This window comes from Notolepis coatsorum, assembly GCF_963971535.1.
Source record: "Notolepis coatsorum genome assembly, chromosome: 18".
NCBI classification, from domain to species: Eukaryota; Metazoa; Chordata; class Actinopteri; order Aulopiformes; family Paralepididae; genus Notolepis; species Notolepis coatsorum.
In genome coordinates this window covers 45,065,851-45,087,255 of record NC_140182.1, presented here as the reverse complement: position 1 = coordinate 45,087,255, position 21,405 = coordinate 45,065,851, and the positions used below count along the sequence as shown (strand labels likewise).

Below are 21,405 nucleotides of genomic sequence, written 5' to 3'. Positions count from 1 at the left end.
GATTTATCCTGTAAAGAGGTTACAGAACCCCATCACTCTTTTCACTAAATGGCAATAATGCAGAAAATTCTGTGTTCCCACTGAATCTCAAATGAGGAAGAAGCAGTGTTGTCTTCTGGGTAGAAAACGAGTTTTCTGTATTTGCCTCTAATGGTGCAGTAACTGTGGGTACACTGGCTGTATTGTGTAGATGGGGAGTACACACTTTGGGCTAGATCCACAAAGAATGGATTGCAGGGAGCAAGTTGCACCCTTACTTGAAAATGGGGGACCCTGATGTAAACAAGACTAAAGTCTTTCTCTAGTCTGCATCCCCTTAACAATTGTGTGTATTGGGGGCGGCTACGTGGCGTAGTGGGCAAGGCGCCCGCCACAAATGACTGAGACGCTGGGCTTGCCTGTTCGAGCCCAGCGCTCCACATTGCTTTCAGTTTAGCTGGTCGTTCATACTAATACACATTGGCCGTATTAGGGGGTGGGAAACTGATGGGTGGGGATCGGGCGTTGTGGACAGCGACTCCTACAGGTCGGTTGGTGCGCCTGCGCAGTAGAATCAGGAAGTGTCGGGGGCAGCGTGAGCCTCCCACGCGTTACTCCTCGCCACTGAGATCGAGCTGTGCAGGTGAAAAGATGAGACTGCTGTTACCTCAAGTACCGGAGGGGACTTGTGCTATGTATGACTTAGTCTACATTGCAGCCGGCTTGTGGGAGGCAGGAAACGGCGTTCGTGACAGGGGAGGGTTGAATTGGATGATACGAAATTGGGATGGGAGAAAATATAGAAAAATGGGAGGAAAAAGTGGATAAAAAAAAAACAATTGTGTGTATTGAGCTGTACTGTATTGTACCCATTCTGCAATCTGTTAATACAATTTTCTCAATCACCGTGCAGATTGATTGAAAAGTTTTATTAACAGATTGGAGGTGGAGGTGACATTGCTTTTTATATCTTCGTAGCGCTCTTAATTTCAGCCTATTCAAATAGTATTCTTGGGGACAATTGACAGTCCTTCAGCTGAGTGCATAATATGTAACTGCAGGCTCTCTGAATATATTGATGCATTTACATTATTTACGTCCCTTCCTTGCCAGTTTGAGAATGTAGACGTAAATAAATGATAAAAATGTACCTATGTCAAACCCGTCCTCTTTTCTTGATCCTCCAATCTCAACTGTTTGTGAGGGAAGCAATAGTTGTGATTGGAGGATCAAGAAAAGTGGGTGGGATTTGAGATGGGTCAAATTGGGGCTGGGCGATGTGGCCAGAATAGCATATCACTATCTTTCTCAGTTTTGATGGTATTTCATTTTCCATTACAATGTGATATGTCATTATCAAAGTGTCTATTGCAGTGTTTCCCCTAGGATTTTTTTCAGGGCGGGTCCTAGGCCCCCCGAAACTACTAGTGTTGTCGCGGGCGCGCGTGTCATGGATACGTGGTGTCAACGGTGTTGTCATAGACGCGTGCAGTAAGGCGGTTGTTAGTATCTGTGCATTTCTCTACACTGAGCTGAAATTACCCGATTGCACATAAATTAGGTAAATAAATATTAACAATATTTACAACACATAAATTTACTTATTTACAATTATACATACAGTAGTGACAACACGCATATGAACTATTTACAATACAGGGAGGCACATACAACACTCGTAACTATTTACAACCAGTGTCAGAGCGAGCGCGCTCAAGTTGTTCGGAAATTCTGAGGGCTCAGATTGCACACTGGACGGCTCTGACCGAAGAGTCCGTTTATCAGAGCGGAGCAGATTTCAGAGTGAATTTATTAAGCTGTAGGGTCCCCTTATAAGTCACCGTTTTAAAGTCGTAGTGAAGATTGATTTATATGAGAACCAATTTATGTATAATTTAGCTAGCTCGCTAACGTTACTGTGATTAAAGCAAGCTTTAATAAAAAAAAAAGTATATATATATTTTTTTTAAACATTTTCTGGAGGGGTGGGGGGTCCCGTTGGCATACATTTTCTTGACAATATGTATATCGTGGATGACTGTATAGTAAAAGTCCATACCCTTGCATGGATCTTTAATGGTAGACCTTCATATTGGGTATACTGGCTCCCAGCCCTAATTCAAATGTGTCTTTGTGTGACTCCTGCAGACTGCCAAGAAAGGGGACGCCACTACATTGAGGACCCCCTGTAAGAAGAGGGCCCATGGGAGTGTGAGCGGAGCCACTCCTGCCAAGATCAGAAAGGTACACTTGTCTAGTGCCGTGTTCATGTGTACCGTGTTGCTACTGTCGGATTTGGCCAGTTGTTGTAAGAATCCCTGATCAAGAGCAGATGGAAAACACGTTAGGCTATAGTAGTATATAGACATGGCTACAGTAGGGCTGGCTTAGGGTTATTAACATGAGCAGCTAGAAAACGGGTTAGGCTATAGTAGTATAGACATGGCTACAGTAGGGCTGGCTTAGGGTTATTAACAAGAGCAGCTAAAAAACAAGTTAGGCTATAGTAGTACAAGAAAGGACCCAATTATGTAAATTACAGAAAACGAGAGACTTGAGAGACTTCTTGTGTGCCCTATGACTGCCTCATTGCCTGATGTTGTCTTAACGTGTGTGTATAGACTCCTCTGCAACGGTGCAACAGCGCCAGTAGCAGCTCCACTTTCATCTTGCCCTCCAGCAAACCTCCACTGTCCCCCCCTAAGGTAGTAACACACACATGCACCACTCCCTCCAGCTTTCCAGGAGTTGAATGATAAGGCCAGTGTAACTTTCTTATCTTTTATTGTCAACATGGCCTACAGAAAGCATATGTTTTAGCCTACAATGGGAACGTATGGCTTCGTGGTTGATGGCTCCTAGGTGTTGAAGAGGGGAGGAAGAGTACTGACGGTAGAACAAATGCTATCATCATAGAAATTATTATAAGAAAGAGAAATCCAAATGTAACGCTGGCCTTATATCCTTTTTAAGACAAACAACCTCATTTTCAGATTCTGGGTTTGGTGACTTGGTGTATCGCCCAACCCTGGTTGTAACGCTACAGAAGATCTTTATTCACCACATTGGGCATGTGTGGTATTTATTAGGTCTGCCCCATCTATGGCTACAGTTGGCATTTCAATGAGACTTTTATCATCAGATCACACCAGGACACTGTTCCCAAATCACATTCACTGACATGCCGTTATTGGCCCTGTATATCAAAAGGATATATTGGTCTGTCCCTGGTGAGAGGTCCTCTACAGCAGGGCTTCCCAAAGTGGGGGTCGTGACCCCCAGGGGGGTCTCCAGATGATTTAAAAAAAATAATAAAAAATTGCGGTCACGCCACTGAACTTAGAAGCAGGCCAGGCCAGTGTTTCTAGTTGCAGCAGCGCAATAGTTGGATAACCTAGGTGGGGAACAACCAGGAGATCACTGCAACTCACACAAGTTGGAGAACTCTCTTGCTCTCACACACGCAGGGAGCCGCATGTGATTGGTGGAGGCCTGACCCTTACAAAAACTGTTGTTTCTAATCATTGACAGCCTGTAATAATCACCCCCCAGAAAAATCTACTTTGCATTTGATATATTGCAAATATATGCCATCACACACTGGCATTTAAAGGGTTAGAAATTAATGTGTGGTGTTATGATCAGGGCTGAAGTTGAATAAAAGGTTATTTTTTTCAATCTGACATTACAAAAAAACAGAATCCATCAAAATCAGTGTTGTTGCTAATCATACATATGCTAGCCTGTTTTTTAACTAATTTGTGATGCCATCACAAACACTGGCATTTAAAGGGTACAAATAAAAAAATTCCTGCACCAGAATGCAGGAAATTAAGTCTTTGTAACAAAAAATGTCCTGGTGGGGGACCCCCAGACCCCCTGCTTAAAAAGTGGCCTGACTGGGCTATATTTTGCACTATATTTCCTGGCTGAATGATTTCCCCAGTCCGGCCCTGGTTAAAAGCCTCCAATGCTTACTAGTGTGTGCGTTTGAACGTTTGCATGTTTCAACCATACATTTCCATTTATAAAAAATATTTAAAAAAAAACATTATAATAATTTACCTCCTATAATAGTGCGGGTCGCGGCTCTCTGACACCGTTATTTGGGGGTCACGGCCTGAGAAGTTTGGGAACCCCTGCTCTACAGGAGTTAACGGTGTCTCACCTCTCCTCTGACTGTCTCTTTCTGTGTGTGTGTGTCCAGATGAAGCTGACTGCCCCAGAGAACACCATCAGAAGTATGAGGCCCCCTCTACAGGAGTTACCAATGGTACAGGAGTTACCAATGGTAGGCGTCAGCTACACTGACTTCACTGTAAGTACTTTTTGTTATATATAGATGGGGCTCGGTATCGGCCCTGATTACAAGAGATTTAGATTCACAAGGTCCCGATTTTTATTTAGATTCAATATTGATTCAGTTAGGCTCGATGGTGCTGAGGAGGGCAGCATCCGCTATTGTAAGATGTAATTTGGTGAACTGTTTCTGTAGTGGGAGGAACAATTCCTTTAACAGATTTGATTATTTCGGACTGTCCGACAGTAGAATCAATTAGTTTGATTAGCCATTTAAATGGTAATTTCCTGGTCCACTAGCGAATGGAGTGAAGGGACTCAATGAAGTGCTCGTCCTCTAAATTAGAGTGTGTGTATGTATATATATCATTTATTTGTACCCAGCTCGAATAATAATGTCTGGTGTTTCTCTTCCTACAGAGTGAGCTGTCTAGAAAGGCCAGTGACACCATCCTAAACTCCACTGTAAAAGACCACTGAAAGAGGCTCCGTGTCTCTCTCCCACTCTGTTTCTGTCTGTCTCTGTCAGTCTGTCTGTCTCTGTCAGTCTGTCCGTCTTAAGATTTTTTTTATATTTTTTAAATAATGCAATTTTTTTATATTTTTAATATGTTGTGGTTTTGTTTCAGTTTTTCTAACTTTACTACCTTGGTCGCGTTTGATGGCGCGAAGTTGCAATATAGTCTGTTTGGAAAGTGCGATAATTTGCATTTTCAGGTGACCCGCCATGCCAACATTAGGGTTTTTATAGTTTTTCGCTAATTGAAGTTACCTGCCGGGTCACTCATGGCCCGCAAACGATAGACTCGATATTGCAACTTTGCGTCAATGGTAGTGTAATAACAAAACCAACAACGTAATATCATGTCTTTACATTGCGTCCAACAAATTGGCTAGGATTTGTTTTCTGGCCTATGGTATTTTCACCTACTAGCTATTCTAAAACATGAACCTGTATGCTTTGTATTTGTAAATATACAAGTATTGCACAATAGTGTGACAATATATCTTCCTGTTTCAACCACACTTTTATATATTTGTTTTTGTCTACCATGATATCGGTATGCTGTAGTAAAATTAAGAATTTTGCCATGTGTGTGATTCTTTATTTTTTTTAATAAAGTCAAAATATAAGACTCTTGCGGTTTCCTCACTCACTGTATGCTAACACAATATATAGTGCCGTTACTATGGCTGGTACAGTGCTTTGCTTTGTATTGACAGTAGGTAACAAGTATACAAGAGGGTTGAAATGTGTATTCATAGATTATTTATATACAGTCTAGTAGTGAGAGTATTGAGTTGTTATTGAGACCATGCCCGGTTAGAGATTTCAATACCCTAGTCAGGAAGTAAGTAATTTTATATAGCAAAGGTGACGAGCACGTGTTTTAAATTTGTTTAAGATATTAGTTGGGGTTCCTACTATTTGCCAGGGTGGAATACAACATCAAAATAAGGATGCACTGATACTAAACAGGGTATCTTGGATATCTGGCTGGTGCCAGGCGTAAACAAGATGTCTGTATTGCCATGCATAAACCGGGTGTCTTGGATATCTGGTCAATGCCACGCTTAAATAAAAGTCTTTTTGTCATGCAGTTTAACACACAGGAACACACGCATGAATTGAAATGTCTGCACTTGACCCATCTCGTTGTAAATAATGGTTAAATAGATGTAAAAAAAAAAACATACTTGGTCATTTACTGTACATTGGAGGGGGTTGGGTTAGGACATTTACAGGGGCCAGTTTCAAATTGCAGTCTCCCGTAGGTGTTCCTTGAGAGTGTTTTTGAAAGTGGGTAGTGATTCATTCCTTTACAGCTTTGGGTAGGGCGTTCCACATTGACGTGGCATAATTGCGAAACGTGTTTAGTCCCTTGTTTGAGCCGAATCTGGGTTTAACATGATTTGTGGAGCTCCCTCTGGTGTTGTGATCGTGGTATTCACTGACCTTTGGGAAGTATTTTGACATGTACTGGGTACCTTGGTCGTGTAGTGTATCTTGTAGACCAGGCCCATTGCAAGTTGCTTTACTCTGACAAACTAGGATGGCTTAGAGTAGACGACAAAGTGGGCAGGGGTGAGGTGGGTTCTAGGAGTCGGGTCAAGCAGTAGTCTGACCAGTTTGCTAAAAGTGGTAGGAAGCACTTCATCTACAAAAACAAAAGTTAGAGGTATGAGTTTTTTTCTGTTCCCTCATGATTAACTACTGTATTAGAGTTGACATTATGAATACACCCGCACTGGTAAACGCATAGCTGTGTATTGTAACGTTTCTAAAGGCGTTTAGCACAACGTTATTCACGACTCTCGAGGCAGGTTGATAATTCTCAGTTCAGGTCTTTATTACAACACTTCTCACTTGCAGGTTGCAGTATAAGACTCATCGCTACCATTTCCCATGCCCCTCTTATAGCCTTCCCAGGTCAGCGCCTGCCCCCTCCCCTCTACCAATCTGGGGCCCGCGCTACCAATAGCGTCGCCTGCCAGCCCCAGGTTGGTAGAGTGCAGAGTGGCAGCCCGACTGACCAACCACCCAAATCCCAGGGTCGCTACAGTATAAAAGGAGATGCATGCACATTGCTTACTTTTTAAAGGGCCCTTTGAAGGATTCAAGTTAATGTCCCCACAAATAATGTTAAAAGTGCAATATGTAAACAAAGGTTTGTCCTACCACAGAACCAAACCAGGGGATTGGACATAATCAAATCAAATTTATTTGTAGGGCCCGACAACACGCGTTAATGTCCCCATGGGCCGTACACGTCTTCTTTAAACAAGTCAAGAAGAAACATCACAATAAGTCAAGAACAAAACAAGAACACCATAAGGTCAAATTATTTTTTTAATAAATGCAAAATAAATAAATGCAACACACTCAGACGTGAAGGTAAGGAAAAACTCACTAAAACCTAGCAATAGGAAAAAATGCACCACAGGCAATGTGGAGGAGAGAAACCTTAGAAGGGCCATTCAAGGGGGGATCTCCCTTCTTAGATGTCGGTGATAGTAGTGTTGCAGAAAAAACAGTTGGTAAGCATGCACTCATGTGTGTAGTGAAACACAGATGAGTGCATGCGATAGCAACTGAACATTTTGAAAGATTAAAGATAGAGCTGATAGCGGATCTATTTGAGGCACAGGGGACATCATTTCTATTTGACAAATATCTTGTAAAAAAATTATATATATCAAATATTGCCTTGTGTGTCCATGTAGTCCTATAAATCCCATGCAAAATAATCGAGCACGTCCCCATAGCACAGACAAGAGAAAAGCCTCTGGAGCCTGCCCTGGCTAACCCTAACCCGATATACAGCGAACGCTTGGTCGTTCGTCCCCTAAATCTGTTTCTATTAATCATCAAAAACGAAATGCACAGCAGTCACCACATCATGGACGCACGCAGGGGGTAATGAAGGGATTCCTCACGCAACTGTGGTGAGTTTTCCTCCACATTTGCCATAACGTAAGAGGTATTGTGCAAATGCAATGTGGCAAAAAGATGTCTAGACTGTGATTCAACAGTTAAAATGTGCCACTGGTGAGCAGTGGTTCTGGGTACTTCAATGGATTAACCCTTTCACTGCCACACAACAGAAGGTTAACCCTTTACACTATCACACAACCGACGGTCGCCGCTGTCGTGTGGCAGTGAAAGGTTTAAGTTAACCTTCTGTGTATCGTCGCAGTGAAAGGGTTAACCGTTCTGGTAGTGTGGCAGTGAACGGGTTAAAGGCATAGGCGGCGTGTGTGTAAGGCTGGGGCAGGCTGTGCCTTCCCAGACCAGTCGACACATTATTTTTATTTATTTAAAAAAAAAAAATGTTGCCTTTATTTTTTTCCCTGTGTGTGTGTGGGGGGGCTGGGGTCGGCCGACCGTCAATGGATAGGTGTGGTGACACTTAACATTCTAGACGGCCTGAATACACTGAAGACTCTGGCAGAGGGTACTATGACTATGCTTGCATCACATGCACATGCTATCACTAGAAGAAAACAATACCTAGATGTAGCTGTGTGTGTGTGTGCGTGCGTGCGTATTACAGCTAACACCCCTGATGTATTTGTGGTAAATGAACACCTTAGGGAGGTGTCCATTCTTGAGGTTGGCTGTACTTTTGACTACAGCTTAGAAGAAGCCTTCCTAACCAAAATGCTGAAATACCAACAGCTACAGCAGACCATCTCACAGCTATAGGCTACAGATGTAAACTCCTAGTTTTTATCTTTGGCAGCCTAGGGCATGTGCACAAGTTGGTTGTGAGGGGCCTACAAATAGCCGGTCTCCCCAAAAGGAAGGCCAAGCAGTTAGCCAGGTACTGCTCAGTATCAGCAATTATAGGAAGCCGCTCAATTTGGAGGAGGCGCTGTTACCTTTTCCCATGATTCTGCCGTCCATGCACCTTGTACCTGACTGTTCTTTCATAATTTTCTGATTGCACTCGCATTGTTTATGTCCTTTGTATGAGGCCTCCTTGTACTTCTGTTCATGTGGACATAAACATTTCAAATGTGTGTGTGTGTGTAAGGGAGAGAGAGCTTGTGTGCTTGCTAGGCTCTTTCCATTTGTCTAATACAATAACATCATGACCAATGTTACATGCAGGACATACTAATAATAATAAACTGTATTTGTATAGCACATTTCATACAAGAAATGCAGCTTTGTGAAGTGCTTCACAAAAGACAGGCATACGTTTCAAGTTTCTTTAATAGTTGTCATACAGAAGTACAGAATACTTTCATACAAAATGCTTCTTACTGTTACGCTCCAGAGACTGTGCTAGACAAGATAGTATCAAATAACATAGTATAGCATGTAATTTAGAAGAAGAAAAAGAGGTCACAGTGTTCGGTATAGACATATGTACAATGTTCTGAGTTACCATATAATATACAATACTATGCAGTGTACTAATGTACAGTACTATATAGTGCAAAGCAGAAATGGGGTGAGGTACAATTTAAGTACAATTTACAGTAAGGTGTACGAGTTGTAGTGCAATCCTTCATCAATAAATATAAAGTGTGGGGAGTGGGTGCTACAGTGTGTTTGTTTAAAGTGGGTGTGTGCTATAAAGTGTGTGGAGTGGGTGCTACAGTGTGTTTGTTTAAAGTGAGTGTGTGCGTGTGGATGTGTGTGCTATGTGCGTTTGGTGGTTGTTGTTGTGTAGTGTTCATTGTTCGTTTAGCAGCCTGATGGCCTGGGGATAGAAGCTTCTTCTGAGTCTTTCTGTGCTTGCCTTGAGACTCCGGTATCGCTTGCCTGACCGCAGCAGTTCAAAGAGGCAGTTGTTCGGGTGACTGGAGTCTTTAATGATTCTCTTAGCCTTGCCCTTGCAACGCTTGTTGTAAATGTTCTGGAGGGTGGGGAGCCCCCCTCCAATTGTGCGTTCGGCTGAACGTGTCACTCTTTGTAGTCTGCTTCGGTCTTGTGCAGTGCTATTCCCAAACCAGGAGGTGATGTTGCCGGTCAAGATGCTCTCTATTGTACATGAGTAGAAGTTCTTAAGGATCTTCTGACTGACTTGGAACTTCCTTAGGCGCCTGAGGAAGTAGAGGCGTTGTCGTGCCTTCTTCACAACACTGTCAATGTGTGTGGTCCATGTCAAGTCCTCGGATATGTAGGCTCCGAGGTACTTAAAGCTGTTGACTCTCTCAACCGGTGCCCCGTCGATGCTGAGGGGGCTGTAGTCCTTGACCCCCGACCTCCTGAAGTCCACAATCATCTCCTTTGTTTTGCTGACGTTCAGGGAGAGGCTGTTTTCCTGGCACCATCCCGCCAGGACCTTGACCTCTTCCAGGTAGGCCCTCTCGTCGTTGGCAGAGATCAGGCCCACCACCACTGTGTCGTCAGCAAATTTGATGATTGTATTGCTACTCCGCTGAGCCACACAGTCGTGTGTGTACAGGGAGTAGAGGAGGGGACTCAGAACACAGCCCTGGGGGGCCCCTATGTTGAGGGTGATGGATGAGGAGGTGCAGTTGCCTGCTCTCACCACCTGGGGTCTGCCAGTCAGGAAGTCCAAGACCCACTGGCAGAGGTCATAGTTCAAGCCCAGGTCCCTGAGCTTGGCTATGAGTATGGAGGGGACTATGGTATTGAATGCCGAGATGTAGTCGATGAATAGCATTCTCACATAGTTCCCCTGCCTCTTGTCCAGGTGTGATGCTGCTGTGTGCAGCACATGGGCTATGGCGTCCTCCGTGGACCTGTTGGGGCGGTATGCAAATTGCAGGGGGTCCATGTTGATGGGGAGGGAGGAGCAGATGTAGCCCTTTACTAGCTTCTCAAAGCACTTCATGGCTATGGAGGTGAGAGCTACAGGGCGGTAGTCGTTGAGGCAAGCAGGCTTGGATTTTTTGGGTACAGGGATAATAGTGGACTTCTTCAGGCAGGTGGGGATGACAGCCTGTTCTAAGGACAGGTTAAATATGTCAGTGAATACTGGGGCCAGTTGGTCGGCACAGACTTTTAGGACGCGGCCGGGGATGCCGTCCGGACCTGCTGCCTTCCTGATATTCACTTTTTTAAAGGTCCGCCTCACCTCATGCTCTGTTACCCTGAACACTGCGTCTCCATCAGCAGCCGACCCCCCCCCCCCCCATTGCCGTGGCTTGTGAGCTGGTGTTGTTATTACCAGCATCATTTACATTTTACATTTAGTCATTTAGCTGACGCTTTTATCCAAAGCGACTTACAAGTTCTGTACGACAAGCCATCAGGAAGGGCACAACTCTATCAGCTGAGCAACAATGTTCATCAAAGTGTTGAGTGCTACAGTGTAGGTTAGTTTATTAGGACAAGTGCATGACAGTACGGTTAGTTAGGGTTAGATTTTTATTTTTTTTGTAGTTTTTTTTTAAAATTCAGATAATGGTTGAAGAAGTGCGTCTTTAGTCGACGGCGAAAGATTGGACGTGATTCGGCTGTCCTAACTGGGGTGGGTAGTTCATTCCACCATTGTGGGGCAAGGACTGAGAATAGGCGACTTCTCTTTGATGACCCTCCCGGAGCTTGGATAGGAGTAGGTCTGAGGCGGCCAGAAGATGCAGAGCGTAGGGGTCTTGAGGGTGTGTAGTTAGAGACCATTGACCGGAGGTAGGCGGGAGCGGTTCCCTTTGCCGCCCGGTATGCTAGGTCGAGGGCCTTGAAGCGGATTCGTGCAGCAATGGGGAGCCAGTGCAGGTCCCTAAGAAGTGGGGTGACATGGGCCGACTTCGGTAGGTTTGAGATCAGGCGGGCCGCTGCGTTCTGAATGAGTTGAAGAGGCTTGGTGGCAGTGGCCGGGAGGCCAGCGAGCAGTGCATTGCAGTAGTCGAGGCGGGAGATGACTGTTGATTGGACGAGGAGTTGGGTGGCTTCTTTTGTCAGGAAGGGGCGGATCCTTCTGACGTTGCTCAGGAGGAATCGGCAGGTTCTGGTCGTCGCTGCGATGTGAGCAGAGAAGTTCAACTGGTCGTCGAGGACAACACCAAGGTTCTTGGCGGTCGGGGACGCAGTCACAGCTGCATTCTCGACTGTGATTGAAAGGTCGGTTAGGGGGGAGGATTTGGCCGGCAGGTGGAGCAATTCTGTTTTGCTTAGGTTCAGTTTGAGGTGGTTGGACGTCATCCAGGCGGAGATGTCGGACAGACAGGCCGAGATCCGCTCAGAGACGTGGATATCTGAGGGAGGGAAGGAGAGGAAGAGTTGAGTATCGTCGGCATAACAATGGTAGGAGAAGCCATGAGACGTGATAATGTTACCCAGTGATTTAGTGTAGAGGGAGAAGAGAAGGGGTCCTAAAACAGAGCCCTGGGGGACACCCGTCCGCAGGGGGCGGGTGGCCGACAGGGTCCCTCTCCATGACACTTGGTAGGAGCGGTCATTGAGGTATGATGACAGCCATGTCAGCACAGAGCCAGCCACTCCCATTCCTGCGAGGGCCGCAAGGAGGATCTGGTGGTGGCATCAAACCTCGCATAGAAGGTATTGAGGTAATTTGCTAAGGAGATGTCACTGTTCAGTTTGAGGGAGGCGCCTTTGTAGTCTGTCATCGTTTTGAGCCCCTGCCACATAGCTCTAGAGTCAGCTTGTTCAAACTGGAGTTCAATTTTATCCCTGTAGCGCCGTTTGGCTATGAGCGATGAGCAAAACAGACAAAGTCAAAGTAAGACATAGAACACCAAATCACAGCCTATGAATTGAAAATGGGGGACCCTGATGTAAACAAGACGAAAGTCTTTCTCTGTTCTGCATCCCCTTGTATTGAGTGTGTGTGGGGGGCTGGGGTCGGCTAGGGGGGGCTATGCCTACCCAGAATATTATGCTCGGAATCTTGAAATGTATATAATATATGCGCAGGCTGCTGGCTATTGTGTGTGTCGTGTGCTGCAGCCGGCTGGCCGAGGTGTCAACGACGAAGGTGTCAATCGGTGGCAGCGTTTAACATTCCAGGTACAGGCAGTAACCAATCACGCATAGGCTCAGGTTAAATAATGTAGCCAATCACATCATTCACATGATCATCCTGATCCCGCAGGCAGAGTAAAGCAAACATCTGTGTTCTGAATTTCAGCCCGCCGATCGCTTTGTAGCGAACACCAGCGCACTATTTTGAGTCAAATTTCAAAAAGCAAAATGGATATATACGTATTTTTCCAAGGCATAAACAAAGTAATTTAGAAGCTGCACCGGGCTGGCCCTGGGCATAACTCAGTGGCGTCCTTTCAGTAAAAGGCAAGGTATGGCGAGGAGTGGGAGGGGGTGAAGGGGGTGTTTCCCCCCCTTGGTGGATTTTTCTTGTCAAATCAGTTGTGCAATAGTCACTTTTGGTGAGTTGTTTCTATACAATTCAGTTATATGACATTTAGGTATGACACAGGACTACACAAGCATTTTTAGTATAGAAATGTGTCAACAGACTGAAGCAGGGAACCACAATATTTTGCATACGAATTATGCAGAATGTAATATCATAACTGTCTATTACTTTTCTTGCAATTGAGCCAATTTTCCTTAGGTACGGTTTTGAGGTGTGTGTTCAACAGAATGTAGTATCAAAAACACATTCACAAAAAGTATGGGTTACTGAATGCTGAACTGCACTATTATAATCACTAAGCCAGACCTTACCTGTGTCCCTGTATCACTTGTCTCTACTGCCCTTTGAAAAAAAACTTCCCTATGTCCATTTTCGTTTTTTTTGGGCATATTTCAGTTAGTCACAGTAAAAGTCACCTAGTAAAAGTGAGATAATTGACAATATCAAAACATGCTAGGGCTGTACCGAATAGTTCGAAGCTTCGTTCATAATGTTGACATTCGAATTCTAAATCAACATAAAAAATTAAAAAAAAAAAAATGTTTACATTTTTATTTGCCAAGGTATGGCGAGTGCCATACCTTGCCATACCAAATTGACGCCCCTGGCATAACTACCGATCACCTGAGGCTGTATGTTGTTTTATCTTGGCAAACAAGGGCTTGCTCTAAGAGGACATGATGAGAGTCCGAGTTCATCAAATCGTGGAAACTTTTTAGAGCTACTGTATGTACATTGTTTTCAAAGCATGATGAGATCTAAATTACGAAAAACTTTCACTTCATTGCAACTTGTGATTCAAGTTGTGAACGGTCTTTCTCACCAAGACGAAACGTCGCATTTATCTGCATTAAGGTAAGACAATGGTTAATATATTATTGGATGCCTTCACTTGAACACTTAATTTGCAACTATATATAAATGAGTGGGGCTCGCTGTAGTATAGCCTAGTAGTGTGTGTGTGTATATGAAATCAGAACCTGGACAGTTTGCGTGCAACCAAAAATAAAAGGTCAAATTTTTCACGCTGCACGCGGGGGCCGTTCCCTTTACAGCCTTCCTTGACCTAAAGCCCACGCGCCGCCTATGGTTAAAGGTCATAGTGAATGCACTTGTACACCATTTGAGATACTGTTGAATGTAGTTGTGCATAGTGCTCAGCAGATGGCATTGCAACATGATCATTTCCTTCCTTCTATGGTTCCTCTGGTGGTCTGAGTTGTTATCCATCCCCAAAGGCTTGGAGGGAGGGTCCATCTTTCCAGAGGAAAATCTTTCTTTTGTCCAACAGATTCACCACCACTACACGGCATGCTCTAGACTGAGAATACCCCTCTTTAATATATCACAAGATGAAATGTTCTGATGTTATTGGTGCCTGCAGAATTCACTGTAAAGGAGATTTAGTGGAAGACGAACAGGACAACTTTTTTGCTTTAGTATAATAGAATATCAAACTAGACTGTTGATCTTAGAATAGTGCATATATATTATCACCAGCAGTGCAAGGAGGCCAGTAGAGTATGCAACAGAGTGTGTGTGAATGCATCAAGGGCAAGGAGACTTGTTGCTGGATACCCCCCCTCCGTAACTGTACATTAGTTCATGCGCAGCCATTGTGGACGGCGAGAAGGGGGAAGGACCACCTCGTGCCTGATATAACTAAGCTAGATATGGACCATCAGGAAATGGTCCTGAATTAAAAACCCGTCTAAGCCTGGATTTAAAACTAATATTTTACATATTTGGGGGGAAAATACTAATAATAAATACTATTGACCACTTGACCAGACACTGATGACCAGTTTGCTTTGTTCGCGGTTTCGTCACCGTGACTCGTGAGATTAGCGCCTCTGTTGCGATGCTGCTGATCCAAAGAGAAAAGGTAGTTAGTGGTTGAAGTGTGGGGCGCCTCGTTCAACGCAAGACGGGAGGAAAGCAACTACAGCAATTTGTCATTTATCACCACCTGTGTGGATTGGAATAGCCTTGTTTTTAGTTTGCACACATTTAGTTGTCGCGGCATCATCACCATCGACGCTTTTCCGCTCTCGTTGCGGCACATCTGGAGGCAGCGAGACGGAGGTGACACAGCTGTCCTGCGCGCAGTTTGCGTTATTGGTGACAGAGAAGCGCGCAGTCAGTCAGTCAAGATGGTATCCCGTCACAGAGGCGCCCGTCTCGGACTGTGGAAACAAATAGTCGCTTCGTTCGCCCTACTCCTGTGCAACAACAGGCTGGTGGAAAGTTCGGAAGAGGACAGTTTCAACGCTGAGGTTTGTCTATCTATCCATGATATGGGATGCAGTTTTATTTCAGGCTTATTTTCAGAGCATCCATTTCGGTGCGTAAAAGTAGTAGTATCTGTGTGTGTAGTCTGTACTTTTAATACATTGTATTTCTTCCTTTATAAATACTGCTATCTTCTATCGTAAATAAGGCATGGCAACACTGAAAGTTATTAAAGTGGGCTACAAATAAACAGGATAGTCGCTCGTCTGCGGTGATGGTGCATCTTTTTGACCTTGTTCCAAATGGTACATCACAGCTGCAGCACATGGCTGGCGCATGGACAGAAGCGTTGGATAGGGCAGCCCCCCCTCCCTAAATATATATATATATATAAACGAGGAAGAGATACTGTTGTAAATGTTAAATTTTAGTATTTGGGTGCCACCGTGCCCATAAGCCATAACACAATATGACTGATATGAGTGGACGTAACAGTACTGTATCTCCAAGAGGAAGCAAAGCCCCTATCTGTGCCTGCAGAGCAATGCTTTTCTTTTTTTTCCTCGACTAATTTCTTACCCGGCAGGCATGGTTTTTTCTCTTGAATTATCCTGCCCATAGTTGGTTGAGGCATGTTCTGCTATGTGAACAACAACTGAGTGGAGGCTGTCTAAAAGAGAGTGAGTCTGTGTGTGCTCTATGTGTGTGTGTGTGTGCGTGTGTGTGTGTGTGCACTGTGCACGCATTCTGCCTTTGGCCTGTGTACATCATGTCAAAATATGAGGCTCATGATCCAGCTGTGCCGAGGGGGCCAGAGACGGTTTTGTATTCCCCTTTTGGGGCTTCAAAAAGAGCAGAGCCTCTGAGGCTCTTGCTTTATTGTCTGCACCCCAGAGGAGCTGTCCTGTTTGCCTGGCTAGTTCCTGTACGCTCAATTGGCTGCGCCTTGCCTTGCAAGTCAAGAGTTACGGTGGGGTGGGGGCAGAGACCAAGAGGGAGAATTCAGGATGGATTACTTTGCTGTGTAATGAATTTCAACCAGTTTGAACAGCCGTGGATGCACGCTGAAATACTGACTGCACTGATTGCACATCGTCGCGGGCAAGACCAGCCGCATTTCATTGTATACCTGTATGCCGTGACAATTAAAACTCTTGACTTGACTTGACTTGACTTGCTATGAAAACTAGAGACAAAAAATGCTCTGAGTTTCGTAAAAGTCAGTCAAAGCTTACCATAAGCACGAGCAGTGAACTCCAAGCCCACGTGACTGAACTCAAACTGGAAAGAAACAGACTAAGAAATGATGTAAACTCCATGATCAAAACAGCAAAAAAAAAATTCATCAATGACAAAACCGAGGAAAACAAAAACAAACCACGTGAGCTTTGGAAATTACTCAATAACCAACTAGGCTGCAGTAAAAAACTTAAAACCAGATTCTCAAACATAAACATAAAGACGGACAACACGCTCATCACAGAAACGCTGGATGTAGCCAATTACTTAAATAGTTTCTTCACAAACATAGCCACAACACTGGTAAACAAACTACCCTCCCACTCAGGGCATTATGGGGTAGAACACATAGTAGCATACTACAAGAACCTAGGGGTCCACAAAGACGACTTCAAATTGGAAATGGTAACAACAGATGAGGTACTCAAAAAACTGAGCGCCCTCCAACCTAACAAGGCCACTGGCCATGACAACATCCCCTCCAAATTCCTCAGAGACTCAGCAGCCGCCATCACCCCAGTCATCATCACACACATAATAAACCTCTCCATAAAACAGGGACACGTCCCCAAGGACTTCAAAATTGCGAGAGTGACCCCTCTGCACAAAAAAGGCAGTAAATTAGACCCAGGCAACTACCGCCCTGTTTCTATCCTTACCTCCATCTCGAAAGTCATTGAAAAAATTGTATATGAACAGGTCGAAAAATACCTTGCGGAAAAAAATCTAATCTACGAATTCCAATCTGGCTTCAGAACATCCCACTCCACTGACACATGCCTTCTCTATTTAAACGACCACATCAAACAAGAGGTGGACGTGGGCAAATACTGCGGCATGGTCATGCTGTACCTACAAAAGGCCTTCGACACTGTCAATCACACCATTCTGATTGACAAGCTAAAAGCAATTGGTTTTGATAGTCTATCAGTGAGCTGGATGCTATCCTACCTGGAGGGGAGAGAGCAGATGGTGGAGGTAAACGGTACCCTATCCCCCCCCCTCACAGTAAGCTGTGGTGTTCCACAAGGAAGCATACTAGGTCCGCTACTGTTCCTAATTTATGCAAATTACATGTCGTCAGCTTGTGACTGCAACTTGTTCCTGTTTGCAGACGACTCAGCCCTGCTGGTCTCTGACAAGAACAAGTTACAGGTTGAAAAAACCCTCAGCTCAGAACTAGGCAAAATCTGCATATGGCTTGCTGATAACAAACTATCATTACACATGGGCAAAACAGAGTCCATTCTCTTCGGTTCAAATAACAAACTCAGCAAGACCGACGGCTTCTCAGTTACAGTGGGTGACAATATTGTCACAAGGAAAGAAGATATTACCTACCTGGGTTCCATCCTAGAGGCAAATCTTTCCTGTGACAAAATGGCATCCAATGTAATAAAAAAAGTCAACCAACGAACTCGATTCTTGTACCGGATCTCCTCACTGGTAAACAGGAATACCCTGAAGACTCTGGCAGGAGCACTCATTCAAGGGTACTACGACTATGCTTGTACCTCATGGTACCAAAGCACCTCAAAGGCGCTAAAAACAAAATTACAAACATCTCAAAACAAACTGGTCAGACTACTGCTTGACCTTACTCCTAGAACCCACCTCACCCCTGCCCACTTTGACAACCTAGGATGGCTTAGAGTTAGGGCTGGGCGATATGGAAAAAAATCATATCGCGATAACGATATGATAATTTTATTTTATTTCTCGATATCGATAATTATCGAATTGTTATAAGTATAATTTTTTTTTTTTTTTTTTTTTTTATTTTAACAACAGATGTATGTTTATTTTGCAGCAATTCTTTGTCATTGCCGCCATCTTTAGTGTTACATCCCCTCACACTCCAGTTCTCAGGCTGCAGCTGGTTTAAAAGCTAAAGTAAACCGGCTTCTCTGCTGGCTGTGGCTCCAGAGGAGTTGAACAGTTCTGGCTCTGCTAGTTTATTTTCGATCTTTTGGCGCTTTTTTGGTGGACAAACCACCGCACATGTGCACTGTGACTCGTGACTGGAGTCTAGTTCTGCTAGCACACATAGCCTACTGTGTACAGACGGTTTCAAAATGTATTTTAAATTAGAAAGCAAACAAAATAAATGGACAAGAGAAAAAGAAATCTGAATTTGGTCAGTATTGTCATTTGGACAAGCAAAGCCATTACTTTAAGTTGCAGGCAAGAAAGACAAGTCTGTCCACTGTCTCTGGTTTTAAAACTGCCCTGTTGCAGGTAAAAAAAAAAAAAAACGATTTTTCGATTTTTTTTTTATTTCGATATTCGATATCGATTATTAAAATATATCGCGATATTTATCGTTATCGTTATATCGCCCAGCCCTACTTAGAGTAGACGACAGAGTACAGCAACTTGCAATGGGCCTGGTCTACAAGATACACTACACGACCAAGGTACCCATGTACATGTCAAAATACTTCCCAAAGGTCAGTGAATACCACGATCACAACACCAGAGGGAGCTCCACAAATCATGTTAAACCCAGATTCGGTTCAAACAAGGGACTAAACACGTTTCGCAATTATGCCACATCAATGTGGAACGCCCTACCCAAAGCTGTAAAGGAATGTGAATCACTACCCACTTTCAAAAACACTCTAAAAAAACACCTAAGGGAGACTGCAATTCGAAACTGGCCACTGTAAATGTCCGAACACAACCCCCTCCAATGTACAGTAAATTACCAAGTATGGTCTTGTCAATATTCCAATGTACAGTTTTGTTTGTACAGTTGTACAGTGTACCCCACCCACCCCACTCCTACCCAACCACCTCCAATGTACAGCCCCCCCCCCACCTACCCAATCCAATGTACAGTTTCTACGTCAAATGTATATACTTTTTTGTCTGGACTCTTTTTGTATCTCAAACAGTACTGTATTTGCAAATCTGGTATGTCATAAATGTATAGATGTAGCAGTACTGTCTATCTGTATGTCATGTATGTCATATATGTTACAATGAATTGAAAATGGGGGACCCTGATGTAAACAAGACGAAAGTCTTTCTCTGGTCTGCATCCCCTTAACAATTGTATGTATTGGGGGCGGCTAGGTGGTGTAGTGGGCAAGGCACTCGCCACCAGTGTGGAGACGCTAGGATTCGCGTGTTCGAATCCAGCTCTCCACATTGTTTTCAGTTTAGCTGGTCGTCCGCAGTAATACACATTGGCCGTATTACGGGGAGGGAAAACTGAAGGGTGGGGATCGAACGTTGTGAACAAGCGACTCCTACAAGTCGGTTGGTGCGCCTGCGCAGTAGAATCAGGAAGTGTCGGGGGCAGCGTGAGCCTCCCACGCGTTACTCCTCGACACTGAGAGATCGAGCTGCGCAGGTGAAAAGATGCGACTGCTGTTACCTCAAGTACCGGAGGGGACTTGTGCTATGTATGACTTAGTCCACATTGCAGCCGGCTTGTGGGAGGCAAGAAACAGCGTTCGTGACAGGGGAGGGTTGAATTGGATGATACGAAATTGGGATGGGAGAAAATATAGAAAAATGGGAGAAAAAGTGGATCAAAAAAAAAAACAATTGTATGTATTGAGCTGTACTGTACTGTACCCATTCTGCAATCTGTTAATAAAGTTTTCAATTAGGGATGCCCCGATCACGTTTTTTGCCACCGATACCGATCACCGATCGTCGTGAGCCATATCGGCCGATACCGATCCGATACCGATCGTTTTTGATTAAAAAGAAATAAAAAATTATTTTATATAAAAAGTTTTTTTTTTTTTTTTTTCTTTTTAATAAAATATATATATTATATAATTAGACTTGTACTTGTATTATCTGCGAGACATCGCCACCACGCAACAAGTCAAAATGCTCGCTATCTGCAAACAGCTCCACTGTCTGTGTGTACTCTAGTAGCCTCCAGCTCCAAAAAGGATTCTCCGGCGCTGCAGCGGGACCCTATTGGTAACGTTATTTGGTAATTTCACATTCAGCAAGCCCTCAGCTCGAATACGCATTCAATCAATGTTATAAGACATTGATATCAGGAGCTATCTGTAGCTACTGCTAGCCGGCTAGATGACGTTAAGACAACTATTTAGTTCAATCGGACATTTCGTTTTGAACTGTGAACTAACGTCAGCTAACGCAAGCTAACGCAAGCTAACGCAAGCTAACGGAGATATCAACATGGACTACTAGACTTCCTGGGGCATTTGTTGATATCCGGAGCTATCAGTAGCTAGCCGGCTAAATACCGTTAGACAATGCCTACTAAAAGTGAATAGTTGACTGGGTAATTTTGTTTAAACAGTAACTGTTACGAAGGATCAGATTAAACCGAATATATATATTTATTGCCTGAGATCCCATGTATAGTACTATTTGTATATCGTTTGATATCCCTTGTATATTCTTTGTACATATACACGGAATATCCCTTTACCTAGTACAGACCATAATATTTCGTTCTCCTATTGGACAGCGATCCACTAGGCGCCACTGCCATACCCCCAATGTCTAGTTCAAAGTCACCGCCAAAGACATGCCTGGACATGACCGGCTCTGCGCAAGAATACGAGACAGAAATAAGGCTGGTACTAGTTTGTTCACCTAACGTATAAATACGGCGCAGGTGAATACAGAAGTACTGTTAACCAATAACTTGAAGCCTCACACCACGATACAACGTGCTGTGAAGTGGGCCCGTTTTGCCCCAAAATAGAGCCTTGAGACCGCGTGCGAATTGATAGCTGAAGTGTCAGAGTTTAACGCTGTACCGTCGAGTTCGACCTATTCTATTATTCAGTAATAGTCTATTTATGTATAGTGTATCGTGCGGCTATCGTTCTACAGTGAC

The 21,405-nt window shown here is 44.0% G+C and overlaps 2 protein-coding genes across 3 annotated transcripts in view; both read left to right on the top strand.

Moving 5' to 3' along the window:
- Nucleotides 1-5,417, top strand: part of prc2 (protein regulator of cytokinesis 2) — a 34,414-nt gene extending 28,997 nt beyond the window's left edge. For both annotated transcript variants that reach the window (XM_084335376.1, XM_084335377.1), the window contains exons 11-14: nucleotides 2,128-2,223; nucleotides 2,601-2,684; nucleotides 4,187-4,297; nucleotides 4,699-5,417. In XM_084335376.1, the coding sequence (XP_084191502.1) occupies nucleotides 2,128-2,223; nucleotides 2,601-2,684; nucleotides 4,187-4,297; nucleotides 4,699-4,758 (351 nt within the window). In that variant the 3' untranslated portion in view covers nucleotides 4,759-5,417. The remainder of the gene's footprint in view (nucleotides 1-2,127; nucleotides 2,224-2,600; nucleotides 2,685-4,186; nucleotides 4,298-4,698) is intronic.
- Nucleotides 5,418-14,843: 9,426 nt separating this feature from the next.
- The window catches only part of mmp15a (matrix metallopeptidase 15a), a 162,993-nt gene continuing 156,431 nt past the window's right edge, over nucleotides 14,844-21,405 (top strand). Inside the window, exon 1 of the mRNA XM_084334407.1 lies at nucleotides 14,844-15,370. Coding sequence (XP_084190533.1) covers nucleotides 15,248-15,370 — 123 coding nt within the window. The 5' untranslated portion in view covers nucleotides 14,844-15,247. The remainder of the gene's footprint in view (nucleotides 15,371-21,405) is intronic.